Source organism: Erpetoichthys calabaricus, chromosome 1, assembly GCF_900747795.2.
Source record: "Erpetoichthys calabaricus chromosome 1, fErpCal1.3, whole genome shotgun sequence".
Lineage (NCBI taxonomy): Eukaryota > Metazoa > Chordata > Cladistia > Polypteriformes > Polypteridae > Erpetoichthys > Erpetoichthys calabaricus.
In genome coordinates, this window is record NC_041394.2 from 208,454,450 (window position 1) to 208,480,048 (window position 25,599).

Below are 25,599 nucleotides of genomic sequence, written 5' to 3' on the forward strand. Positions count from 1 at the left end.
CATAGTGAGGATTATTCTTTCCTCACCAGTGGAGATGTTCCTAAGTCTACCAGTCCCTTTGCAATTACTGAGCTCACCAGTGTATTCTTTCAACTTAATGATAGTCCAATCAGCTGGTTTACATAATCCTAAGGTTTTACTAATGTCTCTAATGTTTTTATTCTTGTTTTTCAGCCTCATAATGGCTTCTTTGACTTTCATTGGCACAGCTGTTGTCTTCATGTGGATCAATAGCAACTACAGACTCCAAAAGTAGTCTGTAGATAGAAGCAAGCCTAGTTATCTTATTTCTGCATTAATAAAAAAATGAAACACAGAGTAATCAGAAACATCTGTGACGTCAATTGTCCCAAACATTATGCTGCCCTGAAATGGGGGGACCATGTATATAAAGTGTAATTTCTACTTGGTGTTGTAATTTTTACTTGGTGTGAGTGAAATGTATGCAAATAACCATAAATTAGAGTCTGCATTGTGCACTTTAATCACATCTGAATTGTTTGATTTATAATTTTGGACTGTGGAACAGAGGGGTAAATCAAGTAAAAATGTTTCTTTGTCCCAAATATTATTGAGAGTACTGTATATTGTTTCTAGAGTTATATATTGCAAATTGTGGTGTCAAGCATAATCTATCACTATTACTCCACCATTGAAAACTGTCTAGCATTGTTTCTCTGTTGTATTTGAGTTCAGGTTTTGACTTATAACCTTTGGATTTGTGCACACATGTGGTTTGGGGAAAGAGAAAGTTTCCATAATTCCACAGTCATGCTACAGTGTGATCTATTGACAGCATAGGTGCAATCCATGAGGGTACAGCCTTTACTGGCAAGCTTTCTTTTTTGCATTTCACATGAGTTTTCATCATAGTGCGGCAACCTATGCAGTCCCATAAACCATAAATATATAAGTTAAATTTAGGTCCTCTAAAATTAACTTTATGGCCTAAAAGACTCAAAATTTTATTAAATTAAGGTATATCTTTAAATATTTACACGTTTCTTGTTTAGCCAAGGTATGCAAAGAACACAATATTGCCAGCCAAAAAATGCACAACATCAGAAAATCTTTCCAGTGAGAGTGTGTAAATGAACAAATGTATAAAAATGTAATCAATCAAGTTAGGACAGACTTCATGCTACCTTTTTTTAACTTTAACACAAAAAAGTCTTTGCAAAATCGATGTGATTGCTCAAATGTGAAAAAATGTCATTAATCATTTGTCTTGCCCCAATCTCTTCTGTCATTCTAGAGATCTGAAAAGAGACAGGATCACCTGCTAGCTTATTGTATTGTGACTTTAAGCCACCTGTGTGGATCTACAGTGCCCTCCATAATAATTAAGACAAACATATTTTTCCTTGATTTGATTGATTTTTTTCCAGTCAAGTTATGCAGAGCAGGGTGTTGAACAACAGAGGATTATATTTGCAGAGTTTTGATGTATGCCAATTTGAGAAATGCTTTTAAGTTTGAATTATGTAACAATGCCTTCAAAGCCTAGAGTTGCAGTCCTGTTGATCATTTAATTTTATTTTGCCCTGTCTGTGTCTCTGTGAAGTTGTTAATTGCAGTTTGAGGCTCTTTGCACCTGGAGATAGAAACAAGAATGCTGCAAGCAAAAAAGTGTTTCCGACACTAGAATTTGTAATTACATTTTACTTTTCCCTTTTTATACTTGGGGAAGAGCCAGTTAACTGTGTTACTAAGTTTTAAATGTTAGTTTGCTTCTGTTGAGTTTAATAACATCATCAACATTGGATAAATTATATTGATAACAGGCCTGTGTAAAAATATTTTTTTCTTTTAAACAATTCAATATCAATTCTGAAAGTCTCATTATCAATCTTGTGAATCTCTGTCCTGCACAATTTTTATATAGATTTTTGCTTATCTTCATTTTTGGTATCCAATGCAGTGTCCCTAATGCATCTGTTAAGGCTTTCTACTGCACTTTACTGTCTAATCAGCGCCTTCGACACTTAAATCAGATGGGTGGCCTTCCTACGGATTTAAACAATGCTTTGGTAAAGAACAACTGAATAAAAGCAAAGGCATACATAAGCTGTGCAACTCAGATATAATGTTGTAACACAACAAATTTGAGAAATCATTTGTCCCAACATCACCCATAAAAATAATCTGTTGACCTCAAAACAAGTAGAGCCTAAACAATTTACACTGGAAATGGCAGATAGCAGCAAGCTTTGAAAGTTATTGTACCTAGGCTTTATGAAGTTCTTAAGCAAAGAATTGACATGTCTCTTAGGTCAGTGGAGAGAGTAGCCCTATCTTTCAACAGCTGAACATCCAGGGCAGCAGATTCCTACATGACAATCACATGTCACTACGTTAAAAATGACTGACAAGCGCACTGCATGCCAGTCACAGCAGGAGCAACCTCACTGCCTACACAGTATGCAGAGCTGCTGAGATGAATTTCTTCTTCTTTCTTTCACTTGCTCCCATTAGGGGTTGCCACAGTGGATCATCTTTTTATATATCTTCCTGTACTCTGCTTCTTGCTCTGTTACACCCATCACCTGCATGTCCTTTCTCGTCACATTCATAAACCTTCTCTTAGTCACTGTTGTTCCAAAAACCTTTCTAGCATTTCCAATGCGTTTCATCACATGGCCGCATCAATCTCAAGTTTGTGTGTTGTCAAGTCCAATAAACGTTGCTTCTCAATGCGCTTCACCCAGCCAAGCAAGCGAGCTGTTGGAATTTTCAGAGCAGCCTGTGATACCAAAGTGAGCTTGCTCACAAAGCAGCCGACATGAATATCTCCATAAGCTGAACAGAGTCTAGATAAGCATTGTGGTCTATGGATATACTAAGTGTTGAAACATTCCGACTATTCTTGCATGGCATATTTGCATTGCATTAGACAGTAATATTAACTTCCCGTAGTTACTTGTTTGAATTTGCAGTCAAAGGGTGCTGTGCAGCCTTGTCCATGCTTTACTAGTGTCATTAGGCAGATTTGTTGATTCAGATGTTTTGAGAACTGAAGTCTGCATCTTGTGTGGCTCTTCAATATCTCTTAACAGCAGTACTTTTTGACAGGAAGTGACAAATCATTTATTTCAAATGCATATTTTGTAGGTCATATTTTCACAAGCATTGCTGGCAATTCTTTGAAAACCACATTGACTCCTACACTATCATCGTAATGCTGAACAACAGAGAGCACACACTGCATCTCCGACAACATATCATTCACATTTGCCACTTGTTTATTAATACCTTCGACTTTCAATGTATAATCTGATGTTACTGAAAGGTTGTTCGCTTGCAACAGGTTATGTTTAATTTTAACTTGTGCAATATGCTCTCTCCACACACGACCCACATTTATATGTTCAGTAGGGTTTTTTTAGGAGTCGTTTCACCTGTACATCCTAATCAGAAGCTTGTTCTTTGTCAGACCAGGTTAACGAGCACCATAGCACTTTGCATTTCATAATCATCACCCCTATTTTGAGCGCTGCCCTCATGAGGCATTGGATTGGTTTAGAAATGTAACACTCAATAAGCCACCTAGTTGTTCCCACTCACTTTTAAGCAAATTTCACTCATGATTGTCTCTAGACATATACACTCACTGGCCTCTTTATTAGGTACACCTTGCTAGTACAGGGTTGGACTCCCTTTTGCCTTCTGAACTGCCATAATTCTTTGTGGGATAGATTCAACAAGGTGCTAGAAACATTCCTCAGGGATTTTGATTCGTATAGACATGATAGCATCACACAGTTGCTGCGGATTTGTCGGTTGCACATCCTTGATGCGAATCTCCCATTCCACCACATCCCAGGTGTGCTCTATTGGATTGAGATCTGGTGACTGTGGAGGCCATTTGAGTACATTGAACTTATTGTCATTTTCAAGAAACCAGTTTGAGATGATCTGAGCATTGTGACATGGCCTGCTGAAAGTAGCCATCAGACGTTGGGTATGCCATGGTCATAAAGGGATGGACATGGCCAGCAGCAATACGTAGGCAGGCTGTGGCATTTAAACAATGCTCAGTTATTACTAAGGGGCCCAAAGTGTGTCAAGAAAATATCCCCCACACCATTACACCACCACCACCAGCCTGAACCATTGATGCAAAGCAGGATGGATCCAATGTTGTTTATGCCAAATTCTGACCCTACCATCCAAATATCAAAGCAGACATTGAGACTCATCAGACCAGGCAACATTTTTCCAATCTTCTGTTGTCCAGTTTTGGTGAGCCTGTGCAAATTGTAGCCTCAGTTGCCTGTTCTTAGTCTGACATAAGTGGCACCCGGTGTGGTTTCCTGCTGCTGTAGCCAATCTGCTTCAAGTTCCGACATGTTGTGCATTCAGAGATGCTCTTCTGCATATCTCTTTTGTAATGAGTGGTTATTTGAGTTACTGTTGCCTTTCTATTAGCTAGAACCAATCTGGCCTTCTCCTCTGACCTATGGCATCAACAAGGCATTTTTGCCCGGAGAACTGACACTCACTGGATATTTTCTCTGTAAACCCTAGAGATGGTTATGCATGAAAGTCCCAGTAGATAAGCAGATTCTGAAATACTCAGACCAGCCTGTCTGGCACCAACAACCATGGCACATTCAAAGTAATTTAAATCATCTTTCTTCCCCACTCTTATGCTCGGTTTGAACTTCAGCAGGTCATCTTCATAATGTCTACATGTATAAATGCATTGCGTTTATGCAATGTAATTGGCTGAATAGATATTTGTGTTAACAATCAGTTGGAACAGGTGAGTGTATATTATATGTTTGGCTTCAGCAAGACTAAGTGTTGGATGATATAAAAAGAGTGGGGGTCTCATTCCAAAGAATGCCCAGAATTACAGAGACTGGAGGAAAAATGATTGAAGGGGACCATTTATTCCTGAACATTTGCAGTCAATTGATTTGCAGGTTTGTCTCTGTCACATTTTCATGTCCCCCATATGTCTGCGTTTGTACCACATCGTATTCCCTTCAGACTGGAACAGCATATCTGACTCCAGGGATCTGTCCTGTGATGGCTGGCTACCCTGTCTATGAATGCTGAATGATCAGGTTCTAGTGTTTTTGATGGTGTGTGGTAGGGAGTAAGTAGAAAAAAATAATGTAAATAATGAATAAATTATATACCCTAATTATTCACCATGCATTACATAAAATGCAGAATTTTCCTTGAATTGAAACTGAAAGGAGTCTTTTGTGGTGATTTTGACATGAGTTTGTGGTAAACTTGACATGAACTGATAACACTCCCAGCCCATCTTCCACAGAGATTGTTTTTTTTAAAACAGGACAATATGTACTATTTTCTAATTCCTAATTCTGGTATGAACTTGTCCTGCATCATATTTAAAATGTTTTTAAAGTTGTGTTTTGTTCACTGTCTTCAAACCTAAAAGCTTATTATAATTTATTCCTTTTATACTTTTTACCACATCAGTTTATCCTTGCTCTTCTAAAACACTGAAAATTGTATTATTATGGTCACTTGACCCTAGTGGTTCAATCACCTCAATTCTATCCTGATTATTATAAAATACTAAATCCTGAAAGACTTCACCTCTCATTGGTGCTCTAGTATACTATTTTGAAAACCTGTCACTGATTACTTCTAAAAACCCCTGCTCTTGTGCTTCGCTATTTGCAAGGTTATCCCAGTTTATATTCAGGTAGTTAAAGGCTCCCATGACTATAATATTCTCTTGTAAACTTGCTTTTTTATAGTAGTACATTAAATTACTGTCTGCATTGTGGGGTTTATAACACATTCCTAAAATAAGGCATCTTTCCCTAATGCTTTGTGGCACATTGTCCAACTGAAGAGGACTTGTGTTTAAATTCTTTTAGACAAAAACAGCAACCCCCCCTTTCTGTTCTGTCTACTCTTCCTATAAAATTTGTTTCCAACTAGGTTCAACTCATTGCATCTTTGTTATTTAGCTACGTTTCTGATATTGCTATAATATCATAGTTATACTTGGCTACATTTTATTGCAATTTCTTTTTAACTCTCATTATTGATATTAAGGTGAGCATTTTAATGTGATCCTTATTTTATTTTTGCACTGGATAGAATTTAAGTTGCTATGCATTTTTATTCCACTACTGTTCATGTTTGATTACTGTGCGGTTTCTTGCGTGGTTTCCCCAGTTTCCTTTTGCAGTTGGGCTTGGGACCGTCCTTGGCAGAGTTGGGATCATCCTTAGGAATTATAGCTGGAGGAGACGTTGACTACACTACATTGACTCCATGTAGTGCTCCAACTGATCTGGCGTATGGAACAAGTGCCATGTGTGTTAGAAACCAATAATTCTGCCAAACCACAAAAAAGGAGACAACTGCGAGTGTAAGAACTATCATGGAATTAGCCTCATCTCTATTATCTGAAAGGTGTTCATGAAGGTCATCCAAATGAGGCTGTAGAAACATCAGCAACAAACCATCTGGGAAGAGCAAGCAGGGTTTCGACCACACAGGATCTGCTGTGATCAAATCTATGCCCTTCGCCAACTGATGAAAGAGAGAACCAGATGTGGCACTCGAGGGTAGGTGTGGAGTGCAATATGATGAGGATTACTTTCTGACAGACCTAATGTTCACTGAAGGCAGAGCCATATTCGCAAATGACGACTCCAATACAACTGAAATTCTCTACACTGTCGCTCGCACTGCCCAATCATATGGCCTAAAGATCAATGCCGACAAGACCAAGGTTCTAGTTACAGATTGGTCATAGTTCATTGTCCAACTTGAGGGACTACAGATCAGACAATTCCAGGAATTAAAGTACCAGGGATCACTGGTCCAAAAGCAGAAAATATCCTCAACCGTGGAGATCCGCAGTAGGATTAGATAGGCCTCACTCAAATAGTGCCTGTGGAAGAAGACCAACATCACCCTAAACATCAAAATCCATCTCTTCCACACCCTCATCCTGCTGATTCTGCTCTATGGATCGGAAATGTGGACACTGTTTCATTCGGACCTGAACCAACTCAAGGTATTTCAGATGTGATGCCTGCGACAGATTCTCCAGATCTTAATTTGCGATCGTATCCCAAACAAAGTCATCCAGACAACATGTGTGCACCAACTGACTGTAGATGAGCAAATATAGATAGTCCACTATCCAGGGCACCCCAGGCATATCCACTTGCATTTCTCTTAAGTTTACCCCTTAACAGGGATGGCTGAATGGTATTGAAAGGCACTGGAAAAATCAAAAAACATAATTCTCACAGTGCTGCCAGCTTTGTCTAGGTGAGAATGAGCCTTGTGGAGCAGATCTATAATTGCATCCTCCACTCCAGTCTTTGCCTGGACCCACTGCAGTTTGTTTATTGGACAATCTACCATAGGAGGACTTCTATAGTCCAGGACCAGTCCCTTAAAGGTCTTCATGATGTGAAATGTAAGTGCCACTGGTCTGTAGTCATTAAGTGAAGAGGTGCATGCACTTACCTTCTTTGGAACAGAAACCATGCAGGATGTTTTCCACAGCAGTGGCACTTTCTGAAGGCTTAGTGACAGACTGAACAGGTGGCAGAGGAAACCACAAAGTTGGTCAGCACAGGCCTTAAGAGCTTGAGGACTTGCTCTATCTGGTCCTGCAGCTTTTCCTGTGTGTAGCTTCCTCAGTTGTCTCCTTGGCCTTCAGTTATGGCCAGTCCACAGTGATGGTCAGAAGTGGACTTGTCACTGACCATTTCAGATGATTTGGTAGGAGTTGTTGATGTAGTAGAGATTGTGTGTGTCATTGGTAAAAGGTGACAGTGCGAGGGAAAAATCTATTTAAAAATGATTCAGGGTGTTAGCTTTGTGCACATCTTCTTCTAGCGCCTAAGCCCTGTATTGCTCGAGTCCAACAATTATACCCAGCCCATTCCAGACATCCTTCATGTTATTCTGAGCAAGAGTGTTTTCTGTTTTTGCTTATTTTCTTTTTTAGGGTGAAAGACAGGCATTCTGTACAGTTTTATACTCCTACACTTCATTCTTGTGCACTGAGGCTGTTTGTGCTGGGAGTTATTCCATTTTCTTAACATTTTGTTATTGCCAGTGCATGTTTTGTTTTTTTTTTATTACTTGAGAATCATAACTTTGCAGTTGCTATGATCCAGTCTCTATACACCCCACTACCCTTTTCTTCTTATGTATCCATTTGAGGTCAGTCCTCAGACTGCATGTCGTCTTCCCTCCCATCCTCTTTTTGATTTTTCTTGCTCCCTGTCCTCCCATTCAAAGTCTATTTCTGTTCTGTTTTACATAAAATTGTTACAGACTTGAACTATTTCTCTCAATTTGTTAATGTTATTTCCCTTCCTCACCCTCTTTCGTGGAATACTACTTTTAAAAATGTCTCATTGTCTTACTGAAACTCTAATCACCCATTTATGTATTACATAGAGCCAGTGATGCCAGTTGACAAATCTGCTACATAAATGCCCATGGTATTTTTTTTGCACAGTTCTGAAACTATCCTTTCTTTCTCTCTTAATCTTTTATATTAAAATCCGTCTTTCAACCACATATCTTTCTCCTGCTACGCCACCAAATTCTTCCTCTTACCATTGCTTTTTGGACATTATTATATCCAAGTTGCCATAAGCCTCTTGCAGGAAGTCCCCAGATTTTCTCTTTCTCTCCTTTCAGCAATCTTATTCCTGTTGAATTCTGTTCATCACGTATCAGTGGCTGATTGATTTCCAATATCCATAACTGGCAGCTGTTCGGCTCAGGAGTTTGTTACACTGCCAGTGTAATGGATGACAAAAGGATCTGTAAATAATTTTTGGCTTTCCTGTTAGCCGTTTACATTTTTGGCCCAGTGTTGTGCCTAATATCCTCCCTTTAGGCTGTTCTGGCACTTTCTTAAAGGATAAATTTGGTATTTTTCAAATCAAAGTTATTTCTTCACAAACATAGTATATATGCATTTGCCATGCAAATTTGTGTTCTAAAGTTAAGTGCTTCTTATAAATTAAAAAAATATATCATGCTCACTTTGGAGCTTTACATTGGAGAGTATGGGGTACGGAGGAAAAACAACAGAAAAGTATTAAGAGCAAAAATGAAAACCGCCAAATAGCACAAAAACCTGTTCATTTAGCAGTAGATGCTGATTCATTGGTGAGCCTGTTGTTTCCATCTCTGGGTCTAAATGCATGAGGTACAATGCCAAACCCCACTGTGAAAGGAACTTCAGAGATCAGAGTCACACACGCACAGCTTCACCTTTCCATTCCAGAACAATTAACAGAGAAAACCACTTATATCAGGGAAAGGGTCATAATGAAAGATGGGCAGGTATGGTTCATTGTTGAGAAAAAAGAAAAAATCTGGCAGGTAGACACAGGTGTTTGCAATTGTTCGGTCGTTTGTTGTCTAATTTCTTGTTTTTGTGAATCAAACTCTGCACATTCCAAACTTAAACATGACTTTTGCACATTTTAATCAATAGCATTTATATAATTATAACAGATTGATAAAACAAAACATTGAACTTGACATGGAAATCTTGGTCAGTGAGTGCTTAGTAATGCCAGCTTTGGTAAAAAGCACAATTTCAAAAATGCATCTTGTTGTCTAAGAGAGTTTCTTTGTTGCTTTAGGATGTTTTACAATTTTTTATTGAAAATACATTTTCCTGTCATATATAATAGTCAACTCTGGGGATGGGGAAGCACATTCTGAAACCTGTATTTCTTTTTCTTAGAAGTACATTGTTTGTTCTTTAAATATGCTTTTGATTATTGTATTGCTAAATATTCAGATTTTTTTTTTTCATCCTAAATGTCATCACTGACTATGACATTAGCCCTAGGATTTGTTGATAGTTGAATCCTTTGTTACTTCCACTCATGCAATAGCTAAAGCGCCACTGGCTACCACGTTGCCTCAAAGCATACCATGTCTTCCCCCAGTATCTCTCACAAAAATATTTTCTCCTAAAAATTCTACCTTTTTTGTTGTTTCATAGACATTTATTTTTGTGATGAGATAATACAAAGCATGTCTTTCTGCAGGCCATTTGCAATAATATGTGAATGGTTATTTTAAACAGTTTTCAAGTGGTTTTTCCCTAGATTTTTCTGAGTGTTCTAGTGTTCTGAGTGTTCTAGGTCTTTTCTTGACTTAATTAGGTCCCCACTTCTTGTATTTTTATTGATGATTGTGAGAGTTGAAATTCCAAGCTCGTAACATTCAGATGATCTTTTATAGTCTATCTCTGCAGTATAACAGTATATTAACTTTATTTTGAAGTACATATTGACCCATTTCGAGGGATAGGTACAAAGTCCGAACAGTCAGGGTGTTGACTTGGCTTAATATAATTTAATTTAATTTTAATTTAATAATATAATTTACTTTTGTGTATAAACTTGTTTACTTACCTCCACTTGATAGTTTAGCAGAGCACAATGTACAGTCTGCTAGGTTTTCGTTTTCATTTTTAATTTTAAACAACTTCCACACTGTAGACCGTGTGCGTGTTTATAATATTGATTATTTTGGTATCGGTACATTTTTCGCATACAAGTCCAAGTACATGAGCACTGTATTGGACCAAAACCTGATACCCGTATTGGTATCTTTGCATCGCTAAATTCTCTCTATTTGTATACAGATGAGATTGTAACTTTTGAAAAGTTTTTTTAAACAAAGAAAATGAAGCAGAATTTATTGTGCTGTATTGTATTATTTAGTGTTTTAGATTTCAGTAATGGAGTACCAAGTTTGACAATTATTCTTAAACCAGCAAAAACACAATTTGTTTGCCTGAAATAATGCCATTTTGCAGTAGTGTACTCGTCGCGACAGGAAAATGACAAGGTACAGACCTAACTGTCAGAAAAGCCTTAATAGACATCTGTAATAAAAGGGTAATGCAAAACCTAATAATTTGTATTACAGTAATCCCTCGCTATATCGCGCTTGACTTTCGCGGCTTCACTCTATCGTTGATTTTATATGTAAGCATATTTAAATATATATCGCAGATTTTTTGCTGGTTCGCGGATTTCTGCGGACAATGGGTCTTTTAATTTTTGGTACACGCTTCCTCAGTTGGTTTGTCCAGTTGATTTCATACAAGGGACGCTATTGGCAGATGGCTGAGAAGCTACCCAACCACAGCGCGTATTATGTATTAAATAAAACTCCTCAAATATATTGTGAGCACAGAGGCTGTTCGCACCCCTAGAGGACACAGCCGCTCCTCAAAAAACGCTGAAAGATTACCTTCACAGTGCTCCCTTCTTTGCTGGGCTTACATGTGGCTGCTTTGCAAGCGATATGCTTCCCGCACGGTGCTTCGCATACTTAAAAGATCAAACAGCACGTATTGATTTTTGATTGTTTGCTTTCCTCTCTCTCTCTCTCTCTCTCTCTCGTTCTGATGGAGGGGGTGTGAGCAGAGGGGCTGTTCGCATACCGGCCTAGAGGATACGGACGCTCCTCAAAAAAATGCTGAAAAATGCTTGCTCCCTTCCTCGCAGCTAATTTGTCCAGCGGAGCTTCGCATACTTAAAAGCCAAACAGACCTATTGATTTTTGACTGTTTACTTTTTTCTCTCTCTCTCTCTCTGACGCGCACTTCTTTGAAGAGGAAGATATGTTTGCATTCTTTTAATTGTGAGACGGAACTGTCATCTCTGTCTTGTCATGGAGCACAGTTTAAACTTTTGAAAAAGAGACAAATGTTTGTTTGCAGTGTTTGAATAACGTTCCTGTCTCTCTACAACCTCCTGTGTTTCTGTGCAAATCTGTGACCCAAGCATGACAATATAAAAATAACCATATAAACATATGGTTTCTACTTCGCGGATTTTCACCTTTCGCGGGGGGGGGGTCTGGAACGCAACCTCCGCGATGGAGGAGGGATTACTGTACAAAGTTGACAATGCCCTTTTATCCTACTTGTATTAGCAACAAAAACAGGTATGATCTCATATAATGAGTTCTTGAAACCGATCTTATTTCATCTTTGAAATTTTCTAGTCCCAAAAGTATGTGGTGCAGTGTGGTGTAACATTTGTAGCAAGCATCGTAATTCAACTATAATGACTGCGCTGGGGAAACTGTTTAGCACCTCATTTACTCTGCCTGGTAAAAAGGTGACATATGGGCATGCACTGTTCTCTACACTACTTCCATGAAAGTAAATGTAATAATAATAATAATAATAATTCATTACATTTATATAGCGCTTTTCTCAGTACTCAAAGCGCTATCCACACAGGGAGGAACTGGGAATCGAACCCACAATCTTCCACAGTCTCCTAACTGCAAAGTAATTATGTACCACCAGCATCAAAAGTGTGTTGGGGTGTGCTGGCTCACAATCAAAAGAACTTTTTTGTACTCCCAATCTATTAGCAGTAGCAGAGGAGATTATGATTATAATTTTAAAGCAATTTTCTGGAAATAATATTGTATTGATTGCCATTAAGTCTATTATTTAAGTGAAAACATTTTCTTTTTTCAATGCTATATACTACCGTATATATTTGCGTTTAAGTTCTCCCACGGATAAGTCGGGCTTGATTTTACCGTATTAGTTCCGGTATTTTATAATGTTAGTCGTATAAGTCAAATGCGAAAAACTCATGCTGTTGGTCCAAGAGATTATGATATGCTAATTCCCACCTGAGAGAGTAACCATGGAGTACACTGCCTTTTTTCTATGTATTGTGCCTTCCTGACCACACAGTAATACCGAAGTATTCCGAAACAACGTTTGCACTGTCTTGTGTTTTTTGCATCTCACACCCTCATACACCTTTATCATAAGAGCATCCCTTATCTACGATGGACCGTTCAATCAGAAGAAAATATGAAGCTGGTTTTAAATTAAGTCTTTTGAAGTGGTGAAAGAAATTGGTAACTGCTCTGCTGCAACAACATTCAATGTGTCTGAGAAACTGTTACGAGATTGGTGGAAGCAAGAACATGCAAGAAAAAGTCTTTTTTTTTTTTTTTTTTTTTTTTTAACGGGTGTATAAGTCGGGGTCTGATTTTATGATCGATTTTTTTCGGGTTTCAAGACGCAAAATGACAATTTAAAGTCTTGCCTACACATGTGTATGTATATATATATATATACATCTTGCAATCACATTTACATATGATTTCAGAGAATCTGTTAGTAAGGTAAAAGGGCAGACATTTCTGTGTAATTTTATTATGCATAAAATATGTAACTGTTTAGAAGTTAAACAATTTCATTGTGAGAAAAAAAATGTATCCTCTTGTAAATGCATAAATTTCCATCTGGCCATCCATTGTCAATCCTTCTTAATCCAAATGTAGCAGACCATCCTTGGATAGGGCACAATTCTATAACAGAGTGCAAAAATATTTAACTCATATCTCCTATGTATTTGTTATTAAGATGTGTTGCCATGAAGTTACGTTTTTAATACTTTGTTTATTTATTTGCATATGTATTTACTTATTTATTCCAGATGAGAAAGATGCCATTTTGGAACCATTGTCTCTACCTGAAAGTCAAAGTACCAATACACCTGTAAAGATCCACACATCTGTATCCTGCATCCTGTGTGAAGAAAATTTCATGCTTTCAGCCAAAGATGTTCTTTTGAAACATTTTGTTCTGGAACATAAGCTTGTGATTGCAGATGTCAAATTAATAGCAGACTTTAGAAGGTAAAACATAATTAATTCAGCTCCCCTCATGTATAGTTGTGTGATTTTAATGTAATAATTTTATATTCCTTCTGTTAATAGTTAAAGGGATTTTTGTTATTTTTATAATAGAAATTACTAAAGCCTTCCAAAATAAATAATATGTGAGCTTCTGTTATATCTGGATAAAATTTTAGTTACTTTCCATGTTGCATGTACTTGTGTCACAGTTGTTAATGCAAATTTTCTTCACCTTGAAAACTCACAATATACTTAAGTGTTCATGGCAAAAAAGTAATGAAAGTTAAAGCATAGCACTATTATGTTTCTGCTTTCTTGAAAACCTTTTCAAGCAGTTCATTTATAGTTTTCTGCATCCGTTCATGAAAAGTTATGATGGGATAAGAGGTCCAAAATAAATAATCGAGTCCTGGAGCATACAGGCTCCAAATGGTTGAGGGTGTGCACATGCAGATGCCACTTCAAGTTTGATTGGGGTGCTTGGTTCAATTCACATTCACTTGCAAATGCAAGTGGGTCAGTCAGGATAGAACCTGCACCCAAGAGGGGAGAACATAAAATAAAGAAAAGAAGGAATGAAGTCGTGGATGTTTACAGAAAGGAAAGGAGAGAAGGGCAGAAATAGGATGGAGCCAGTGCGATTTGTGAGGGGAAGCTGGCAAATGGGAAAGTGAGCCCCAGGTGAGGAACTTAAGACTAGATGCTCTAGAAGGGGGCAGAGGGACTAAGGCATGACCAAATGCTCCAGGAGGCTCTCACAGAATCCTTTTTTTTTATTTTTTTTATTTTTTTTTTATTTTTTTATTGTAATCATTCCATACAAATAGATCAATTTATAACCAAACAAATTAAAGACAAATCAGACCCCACCCCAGAGAAGGAGAGCTTAGCTAAAGGAGAATTGCTTAGGGCTTTTTAATAAGACAACAATAAGCAAAGGAAAGGGAGAAATAAATATATATGTAAATAAGAGATAGAGAAGGGAGTTAAATGCGGTAATAGTTATTTCTCTTATTCTAAAATAATATTGATCAGATCCTGCCAGGTTTTGAAAAAATTTTGTACAGATCCTCTAACTGAGATATTTGATTTTTTCCAATTTCAAATAATATAAAACATCGATTTCCCACTGACTTGTGAGAGGAGAGTTAGGATTCTTCCAATTTAACAGAATAAGTCTGCGTGCCAAAAGTGTAGTAAATGCAATCACCGTTTGCTTATCCTTTTCCACTTCAAGTCCGTCTGGAAGAACCCTGAACACAGCTGTTAATGGGTTAGGAGGGATTGTGACCCCAAGGCTCTCTGAAAGGCACTTAAAAATTTTGGTCCAAAATGATGTTAATTTGGTGCAGACCCAGAACATGTGACCCTGTGAGGCAGGAGCTTGGTTGCAGCGTTCACAGGTTGGATCTTGCCCTGGAAACATTTTGGACAGTTTTAAGCGAGACAGATGAGCTCGATACATAATTTTTAGTTGAATAATGCTATGCTTTGCGCATATGGAGCTCGAGTGAATTCTCTGCTTTGCTACCTTCCACTCCTTTTCTGATATATTGATTAAGAGATCTTCTTCCCAATGTCCTCTTGGATCTTTGAAAGGTAGGGACTCTAATAGGATTTTATATAATGCGGAAATGGTGTTTAATTCCTCGAAATTGAGCAGTATTTTTTCCAGCATTGTGGAGGGTGCGAGGTGGGGAAAATCGGGCAATTTCTGCTTAACAAAATTTCTAATTTGAAGATAGTGAAAGAAATGTGTAGCTGGGAGGTTGAATTTGGAACGTAATTGTTCAAAAGATGCAAATATGTTGTCTATATAAAGATCTCTGAGCATTTTAATCCCAAAACTTTTCCAGGTATTAAAAACTGGATATGTTTGCGAGGGTTGAAAGAGGTGGTTTTCTTGCAGAGGTGCCACCGATAAAAGATTTTCCATCTTAAAATGCTTTCTAATTTGGTTCCATATTCTAAGTGAGTAAAGCACAATTGGGTTATTAGTATATTTGTGATAACTTGCATTTATTGGAGAGCAGAGCAGGGAGTATAAAGAAGTACTACAGAATTTTATTTCTATTGCGGACCAGGCCTGTGTATGTTCATTTATTTGTGTCCAGGTTTTAATGGCTTGTATGTTTGCTGCCCAGTAATAAAACTGAAAATTAGGTAGAGCCATGCCACCTTCTGCCTGAGGTTTTTGTAAGGTCGCTCTTCGGATACGTGGGTGTTTTGAGTTCCAAATGAATGAGGTTATTGTTGAATCTAATTGCTTAAAAAATGATTTATTGATATATATTGGAATGTTTTGAAATAAAAGAAGAAGTTTAGGAAGGATATTCATCTTAACAGTGTTAATTCTTCCGGCTAGAGTGAGATGAAGGGTTGACCATCTATCCAGGTCTTGCTTAATTTTTTCCATACAGACGGCAAAATTTTGTTGATAAAGAGCTTTATGTTTACTTGTGATATTTACCCCTAGGTATTTAAACTGATCTGCTATGGTAAAAGGTAGGGTGTCCAATCTGATATAATATGCTTGTGAATTCACCGGAAAGAGTATACTTTTATTCAGATTAATTTTAAGACCAGATATCTTTTGAAATTCTGTTAGTGCTGTTAGAACTGCAGGGACAGTGTTTTCTGGGTCTGATATATATAAAACCATATCATCTGCATATAGAGAAATTTTCTGTTCCAGTCCTTCTCTGACAATCCCCTTTATCTGATAAGAATTTCGGCAGTGGTGACAAGGGACAAGCCACGTTCTAGCTTAAAGTAGTCTGAGCAAATGTTATTAATACAAACTGAAGCTTCTGGATTGGTATACAGTAGTTTGATCCATGCACAAATATTCGGGCCAAACCCAAATTTCTCCAATGCAGTGAAAAGGTAGTTCCATTCAATCATATCAAATGCTTTTTCTGCCTCTAATGATAGTAATATCTCTGGGGTGTTTGATTTTGCTGGTGAATATATAACATTAAACAAGTGTCGGAGATTGGAAGATAGGTGTCAGCCTTTAATAAATCCAGTTTGATCCTGTGATATTACCGAGGGCAGCACTTTCTCCATCCTTCTAGCTAGAATTTTTGAGAGTATCTTAACATCATTATTCAGGAGTGAAATTGGTCTGTATGATGCACATTGTAACAAGTCCTTATTTTGTTTAGGAAAGACGATGATTAATGCTTGTCGAAATGTTTGAGGTAGTATTTGGTTATCTCTAGGCTCTCACAGAATCCTGACGAACTGTGGCATAGAGGGAGCACGGCATCCTTCGAACGCTGAGAAACTGGCAGTTGATTGACAGACTGATTTTAACCTTGTTTTAGCAGATTTGGCACCTGGTTTTATGGATTATTTATTTATAGACTTTTGGAATTTTGATGTGCTGCACTTGTTTTTAAACATTTTCTCTGCTTTTTATTAAAATACTTGGCACTTTAACACCTACCCCTTCTTGACTGAGTTGTGTCCTCATTTGCCTGGTTCATCTTGGTTTGCGACTATCGACAGATGCGGGTTCAAGAGGCTCCCAGAAGTAAACATGGACTTTGGAGCCAACCCATCACATATGAGTACAGCTGATTTAAGAAAAGTTGTCTGACAATATCTCAATCTCCGTATGTATGATGATGTAACGAATATAATGCTCTGATGAGAGTGTTTGAGGAGAAGAGTTAGTGCTGGTAAATAACTGCTTCTAAAAAATTTTTTTTTATTATTTTAAATGGAGATCCAAGAGAATAAACCGGCAAGTCTATTTATATTCATTAGAGAATTAATTTAAATCAGTAGAATAAAATTAATACTTCTTTAAGAAGCATTAAATTCAATACAGGCTAAGCCTAACCAGGATTCAACAGCTTGAAAAAAAAAAAAAAGAAATCTTATTTGCATCTAGAGTCATCTCTTTAAAAAGAAAGAGAGAGAGTAAATTATCAACAAACCACAAGCCAATCTACTATATAATAGCACACTACTCTCTCTTTCTGGTTGTGTGTGTGTGTGATTTAGTTTTAGTATTTTATAATAATCGTTTGTCGCAGGAGGCTGGGGGTCAGACCCGGCCGGGATGCCTGGAAGGACCGAGAGGTGGCGCATTTGTCCTCCGGGCCAGCAGAGGAGGGCCACGGAAGGGGAGCAGGGTGGCTGAAGCCCTTTGGGGCCCGTATCCACTGCCAGGGGGCGCCCCAAGCCTCATGGAGCCCGGGATATATTTACTTCCGCCACACTCTCGGAGGACTGTCCTTCCAGGGACACCCCGAGTGCTTCCGGGTGCTCTCCTGGCACTTCTGCCACACCAGGAAGTGACGTCAGGCAGAGCACCTGGAGCTCATCCGGGTAAGGATAAAAGGGGCCGCCTCCCTCCAATCAGGGAGCTGGAGTCAGGTGCAGGACGAAGCTCCTGGAGAGAGAGAGGACAGGTGGCCCACGGACAGAGAGAAAGGCCTGGAGTAACGGTGATTGGTGCAAGGAACACAGTGAGTTGTCTGTTGGAGAGAAGAAAAATAAACATGCTTTTTATAAAGATGCGGTCTCTGTCAGATGGTGTCCGGGCAAGTCTCACACAGGATAAAACTGAGTATGTAAAGGTGACCATAATATAATACAGTTCACAGTGTTTTGAAAGAGAGTGGATGCTAAGACCAAAACTGTTAAGTTTAACTTTGGTAGGGCAAATTTTGAGTAGATGCAGCAAAGTCTAAGAAGATAGACTGGGATAAGCTTTTAAGTGTGGAGAAAGTTGAGGAGCAGTTGAACAGGTTTAAAAATGTTTTAAATATAATTCAGGACTGGTACATAGATAAATTAGGAATTAGTAGGAAATGTAAAAAAAAACTGCAGTGGTTTAATAAAAAGTTGAAATAAAGCTGCAAACAAAAAACAGCTGTGTAAGGTGTATAAGACTGATAACTCTAATGTGAATCATTGGACGTATTGGAACATGACAGCAACCATTAAGAGGGATATTAGGGAGGATAAAAGACAGTTAGAGAGGAATATAGCAAAAATATAACCCAGTATTTTAGTAGTAAAGAACAGTCAAGGTGGAGGTGAATAGCATCAAGAATAGTAAAGGGGAATTAAAAAATACAGACAGTGAAACAGCAGATGCTGTAAACTTGCATTTTTCTAAGGTCTTCACATGTAAGAAAGTGAATAACCTCCCACCGGTAAAGGGACTATTAAGGAAGTACTGAGTGATTTGAAAATTGTAAAGGGAGAAGTACTGCTCAGATTAAATAGGCTGAAATCAAACAAATCACCAGAACCAGATAATATTTACCATCGATTTCTTACAGAGGTTATCGAGTACATTTCATTGGGGAAATTTCAAAGGACTGAAAAATGGCAAATATTTTCCAATTATATAAAAAGCGCGACCTAAGTAATTATAGGCCAGTAAGATTAACGTGCATCACAGGAAAATTAATAGAAGGAATTATTAAGGAAAATATTGAGCAACACATGGCAAGAACAAGAGTTACATGGGTTCAGAAGAGGGAGGTCATGTTTTACCAATATGCTAAAATTCTATGAGGAAGCAGCAAAAGGATATGATCAAAGTGAAGCATATGATATTATTTATCTTGACTTTCAGAAAGGGTTTGGTAAGGTGACACATGAGAGGTTGGGCATCAATCTGAAAGAAGTGGAAGTTCAGAGTGTTGAATCATTATCAGAGGGACTTAGACAATATACAGGCTTGGGCAGGTTTGTGGCAGATGAAATTTAATGTAAGTAAATGTAAATTATTACATGTAGGAAGTCTAAATATTAGATTTGAATACACAAGGGGAGGTCTGAAAATCGAAAGTACATCTTTTGAGGAGGATTTAGGTTACATAAAGAACATAGCAGCACTAGAAAAAGTTCAGAGAAGAGTGACTAGGCAGATTCCAGGGATACAGGGGATGTATTATGAAAAGACATTAAAAGAGCGAAGTTTTTTAGGTTAAGCAAACGAAGATTGAGAGGAGACATGATTGAAATGTTAAAAATATGAAGGGAATGAGTATGGTGGATTGAGAATGTTATTTTAAAATTAGTTCATCAGGGACATGTGACAAAGTTTGAAACTTGTTAATGGCAAATTTTGCACAAACATTAGGAAAAAATTTTTTACACAGAATCGTAGATACATGGAATACGCTACCAAGTAGTGTGGTAGACAGTAGGACTTTAGGGACTTTCAGAACTAGACTTGATGTTATTTTAGAAGAATTAAGTTGATAGGAATGGCAAGCTTTTTTGGACTGAATGGCATGTTTTCATCTAGATTGTTCTAATGTTCTAAGAAAATAAATGAATGAATGAAAAAATATTACCATTATCACACAACTGACTGAAAAAGTGGCATCTGCCTCAGTCATGTTTTACTAGTTCAGTGCAAGAAAATAGCCAACAAGGATTTGCTGAAGTACCGTATATACTCGAGTATAAGTCAACCCAAATATAAGTCGAGGTACCTAATTTTACCTACAAAAACTGGAAAAACTTAGAGCTCGAGTATAAGCCTAGGGTGGGAAATGTAGCAGCTACTGGTAAGTTTCAATAATCAAAATAAATACCAATAAAATTACCGTACATTAATTGAGGCATCAGTAGGTTAAATGTTTTTGAGTATTTATTTCAAAGCAAAACAGTAAACTAGCTCTGTAAGTGGAGAAGAGGGTCAACAAAAACAATATGGCATCTCTGTCCCTCGCTCGCTTGATCTCTCTCATGCGTGCGTGTGTGTGTGTGTCTCTCTCTCTCTCTCTCTCTCTCTCTCTCGCTGCACAGGGAGAGACTGAACACTTGCGGAAATCATCGGCGCGTACAAACCGAAAGGGAAACTGGCTTGTTGATATACCAGGGGGCAGTGGGACCTGACACGAATATAAGCCAAGGGTGACATTTTTCAGCACATTTTGGGTGCTGAAAAACTCAGCTTATATTCAAGTATATACGGTAGTAGAGTTTAATGAGTGACGATCAAAAACATTGTGGTGAAGATTGGAATAGGGCAATCATATGGCCCAGAACTGCACACTGCAAAGTGTGTGGCTACTGTTTTCCACACTTGTAGAGAGGTGGCACAAAACTTTCAGGGAATACATTTTCTTGCAATCACTAGAATTCTATTCTTTGTAGAGGATAATTTTCTCTATAGAATTTATAATGTGTGACGAAAGCAGCTCCAAAAACATGACAGCAGTCCACTTTCTCTAAAATGTTAAAAATCTTATATTAAACATTCTGTCTTAGTAAATGACAGGTCAGGTGCAAGTATGTCATTATAGATTTAGAATTATATCATTGGGTGTACACCCTCTGTACAATTTGTAAATTGTCCTTACCAATAACTTGCCACCTTGGTTCTCCATCTAACTTAATTTGGGGTTTTCCTTCTCTCTCCCTGTTCTTACCTTTACCTCCCTGATACTAAAGAAATTTTTTCCTAACTTTGATCTTCTCATTTCTTATGTTCTTGTGGTTTGACATCTGGTTCAGAAACACCTAGGCTCCTTTTCTTTGTCAGCTCTCTTACAGTTTAATCATTCACAATGACCCCTATTAAATCATTGGATGCTAGCTGTTTCTTTTTTGCCCTTGTACCATCAGGAAATAAACACTAGAGACTGAATTTTACTAAATATATTATTCTAAAGTAGGAACTGACTTTTATTAAAACGTTTCTTCTCTTTACCCCACAGTAATTTAAACATTCTGTTCCTCTGGGTGCACTACAAGGTTTTGCTGCATTTTTGTGGTCTTGTTTCTTGCACATCAGAGTTTTCTTAGTTGTGATCGGTTTGCCATTAGTGAAACAGACTTCTGCTTACTGCTGGTTTATGCTGTAAACTGTAAACATCCATAGCAATGAGCAAATGGCAGCTGTTTATTTTTGTGACTGTAATGTATTCCAGTCTTCATGTAAGGTGCATTAATGAAAAAGAGAGATGTAAACGAAATGACTCAGTAAAATGTATCATTTCTGTTATTCCTAAAAAGAAAAAAATTAAAAACCCAATTAGTTTAGTCGAGAATATTGTGTTTTAACAGTCTGCCAGAGCTCATGGCCCTGTGATCTATGTCCGTGCCACTGAATATCAAGTTGATTGACTCAAGCAATAACTTTTATTCTAAATTGATGATGCAGTAAAACAGCACATAGTAGGCTTTAAAAAATGTAAAATTGTATTCAGTGGGAAGAACAAAAACTTCAAGTGTCATAGAACCCCATTCAAATTACCAATCTAATTTCTTATTAATAAATCAATAAATCCTGACACTAAAGCTACCAAATAAAAAAATTGTATTCCTCTGATCTAGTTTCATTTAAAAAACTAGAACTGGTTTCTTCACAAAGTCTATTCGTAAGTTACCTGGATCACAAACTAAGAATAGTAACCTCCCGAGTAAAATATCTGAGATGGCCTTTCAAATCACAATTTTACGGAGCACAATAAAGTTGTAGGATAATATAAAATTTACAGAAAAATATTTGTGAAAAAAACAACACACAAAGGGTGGTATATGAATGCTTAATTTTCACATATTGGAAAGAACTAGACAGTTCTCTAAAACAATTAACAGGTAGGAAATATCCTTTTATTTCTCTTTAGACCACCCTTTGTGTGTTGTTTTTTCCACATTGATCTTAATGAGGGGCATGCGTGTTCACACTGGTTAAAAGTAGCAGCAAGACAATCTTTATTACCACATCTTTTTTTTTTTTTTTTTTTTATTGTTTTTCCCCTACTTAGAACTTATGGTGTAGTTTCCCTTTCCTTTTCAGCAGCTTATTGATTTTGCCTGTTTCCTATCTACTGATACAAAGCCGTTTGTACAGTAGGTGTGTATGCTGTCATGTGCATAAAAATATACAGGCCTCTATGATTACACTCAGTCTGGAAGCATAATCACCAGTCCTCTTTATCTCTCCATTCTTAAATGCTATTTTCAAAAATACTTAACTCTTTTCAAAAAAATAATCACTAAAATATACAGTATAATATGTTAACCAACATATTTAATAATTGTATGTATTATTTACAGCAGGCCTTACAACCCACAAACGTTATTCACTTTGGGACTGACTAACAACCTCCTACTGGCACTCCAGTATAAATAATTTCTTCCATATATATTGGAACTTAATTCCTGAATCCTCTATTTTTGTCCTTCATTTGTGACTCTCTTTCCTCGTTCATTTTATATTGATATCCCTTTATCATCTCATATCTTGATTCTTTTAGACCTGTATGCCGTTCTTCTCACTTCTGTTCTGTTTTCTCTTTGGGCACTATTGGTAACAAGTTCACATTGGATTCTGAGTGGGAGTTCCCCTGATTCTTTTCCACAAAACTTATGCAAGTTCTCCTTCTAACCTGGTCTTAAAATGTTTATTTCACAGATTAATGGGTCATCCAGTTCCAATATCAGATAACGTCTCTTTACAGGGCAGCCGGTTAAGAGCTGGGTGACTGATGATCAGTGATAGAGAGTTGATTTATATCTTTTTAATTTTTTACCTGCTGTTAGATTTAACCTTTCTTACAAATGACTGCCCTGGTGCCCATCTTCTTTAACTTTTTTCTATTTCTCGTTATAAAAAGACTGTGGGTTGAGGAAGTGAAGAATATCTCATTAACTTGTTTGATTTTAAATTAATTCTAATTATTTAAGTTCTTTATTTGTTTGAATCGGTAAAATTTTGGTCATCAAAAAAAAAAAATGAGTGACTTGCATAGTGTACAGGATGCCACAGAAGGACAAGGGTCATGGGTAGCATCATTAAAGAGAAAGGAGTGTAACCCAGATGGAAAACTTTCATACTTGCCTAGTACTCTGAGGAGTAAATAACCCAGCTGTTGCCAGGTATCCTGACCACCTCTTAAAATAGAGTGAGACCAAGGAGAAAGTGCCTTCCACATACCAGAGGATGGAATGAAAGAGGTGCGGTTTCTCAGATGCAGCAGGAAGCAAGCCACCAATGGAGACCTGGAGGTCACTGGAGTTTGGGCTTAGCAATGCAGGACCACCTGGGGCCAACAGAGAACATTCGAGAAGGACAGCCCCAGATATACAGTGGTGTGAAAAACTATTTGCCCCCTTCCTGATTTCTTATTCTTTTGCATGTTTGTCACACAAAATGTTTCTGATCATCAAACACATTTAACCATTAGTGAAATATAACACAAGTAAACACAAAAAGCAGTTTTTAAATGATGGTTTTTATTATTTAGGGAGAAAAAAAATCCAGACCTACATGGCCCTGTGTGAAAAAGTAATTGCCCCCTTGTTAAAAAATAACCTAACTGTGGTGTATCACACCTGAGTTCAATTTCCGTAGCCACCCCCAGGCCTGATTACTGCCACACCTGTTTCAATCAAGAAATCACTTAAATAGGAGCTGCCTGACACAGAGAAGTAGACCAAAAGCACCTCAAAAGCTAGACATCATGCCAAGATCCAAAGAAATTCAGGAACAAATGAGAACAGAAGTAATTGAGATCTATCAGTCTGGTAAAGGTTATAAAGCCATTTCTAAAGCTTTGGGACTCCAGCGAACCACAGTGAGAGCCATTATCCACAAATGGCAAAAACATGGAACAGTGGTGAACCTTCCCAGGAGTGGCCAGCCGACCAAAATTACCCCAAGAGCGCAGAGACGACTCATCCGAGAGGTCACAAAAGACCCCAGGACAACGTCTAAAGAACTGCAGGCCTCACTTGCCTCAATTAAGTTCAGTGTTCACGACTCCACCATAAGAAAGAGACTGGGCAAAAACGGCCTGCATGGCAGATTTCCAAGACGCAAACCACTGTTAAGCAAAAAGAACATTAGGGCTCGTCTCAATTTTGCTAAGAAACATCTCAATGATTGCCAAGACTTTTGGGAAAATACCTTGTGGACTGATGAGACAAAAGTTGAACTTTTTGGAAGGCAAATGTCCCGTTACATCTGGCGTAAAAGGAACACAGCATTTCAGAAAAAGAACATCATACCAACAGTAAAATATGGTGGTGGTAGTGTGATGGTCTGGGGTTGTTTTGCTGCTTCAGGACCTGGAAGGCTTGCTGTGATAGATGGAACCATGAATTCTACTGTCTACCAAAAAATCCTGAAGGAGAATGTCCGGCCATCTGTTCGTCAACTCAAGCTGAAGCGATCTTGGGTGCTGCAACAGGACAATGACCCAAAACACACCAGCAAATCCACCTCTGAATGGCTGAAGAAAAACAAAATGAAGACTTTGGAGTGGCCTAGTCAAAGTCCTGACCTGAATCCAATTGAGATGCTATGGCATGACCTTAAAAAGGCGGTTCATGCTAGAAAACCCTCAAATAAAGCTGAATTACAACAATTTTGCAAAGATGAGTGGGCCAAAATTCCTCCAGAGCGCTGTAATAGACTAATTTCAAGGTATCGCAAACGCTTGATTGCAGTTATTGCTGCTAAGGGTGGCCCAACCAGTTATTAGGTTCAGGGGGCAATTACTTTTTCACACAGGGCCATGTAGGTTTGGATTTTTTTTTCTCCCTAAATAATAAAAACCACCATTTACAAACTGCATTTTGTGTTTACTTGTGTTATATTTGACTAATGGTTAAATGTGTTTGATGATCAGAAACATTTTGTGTGACAAACATGCAAAAGAATAAGAAATCAGGAAGGGGGCAAATAGTTTTTCACACCACTGTATATGATGAGTAATTCTGAGAAAGTGATAGGAAGTAAGAAAAATCACATAAACTAATATACTGTCCCAGGATAGGGTTTAAAATCTACGTCTTCTCAGTAGTGGAGAGCCAAGAGATAAGTTGGAGCAAGCACCTGACTGACACTAGGACAAGAGTCCCGAATTGGGGAAATAGGAAGTGAGTCCAGCATCTGATGTGAATAAAATTATAATAATGAGA

The 25,599-nt window shown here is 37.8% G+C and overlaps 1 protein-coding gene across 1 annotated transcript in view; it reads left to right on the forward strand.

Annotated features, from left to right (window-relative positions):
- Nucleotides 1-25,599, forward strand: part of znf277 (zinc finger protein 277) — a 127,410-nt gene that overhangs the window by 33,866 nt on the left and 67,945 nt on the right. The window contains exon 2 of the mRNA XM_051928751.1: nt 13,485-13,686. Within this exon, the coding sequence (XP_051784711.1) occupies nt 13,485-13,686 (202 nt within the window). The remainder of the gene's footprint in view (nt 1-13,484; nt 13,687-25,599) is intronic.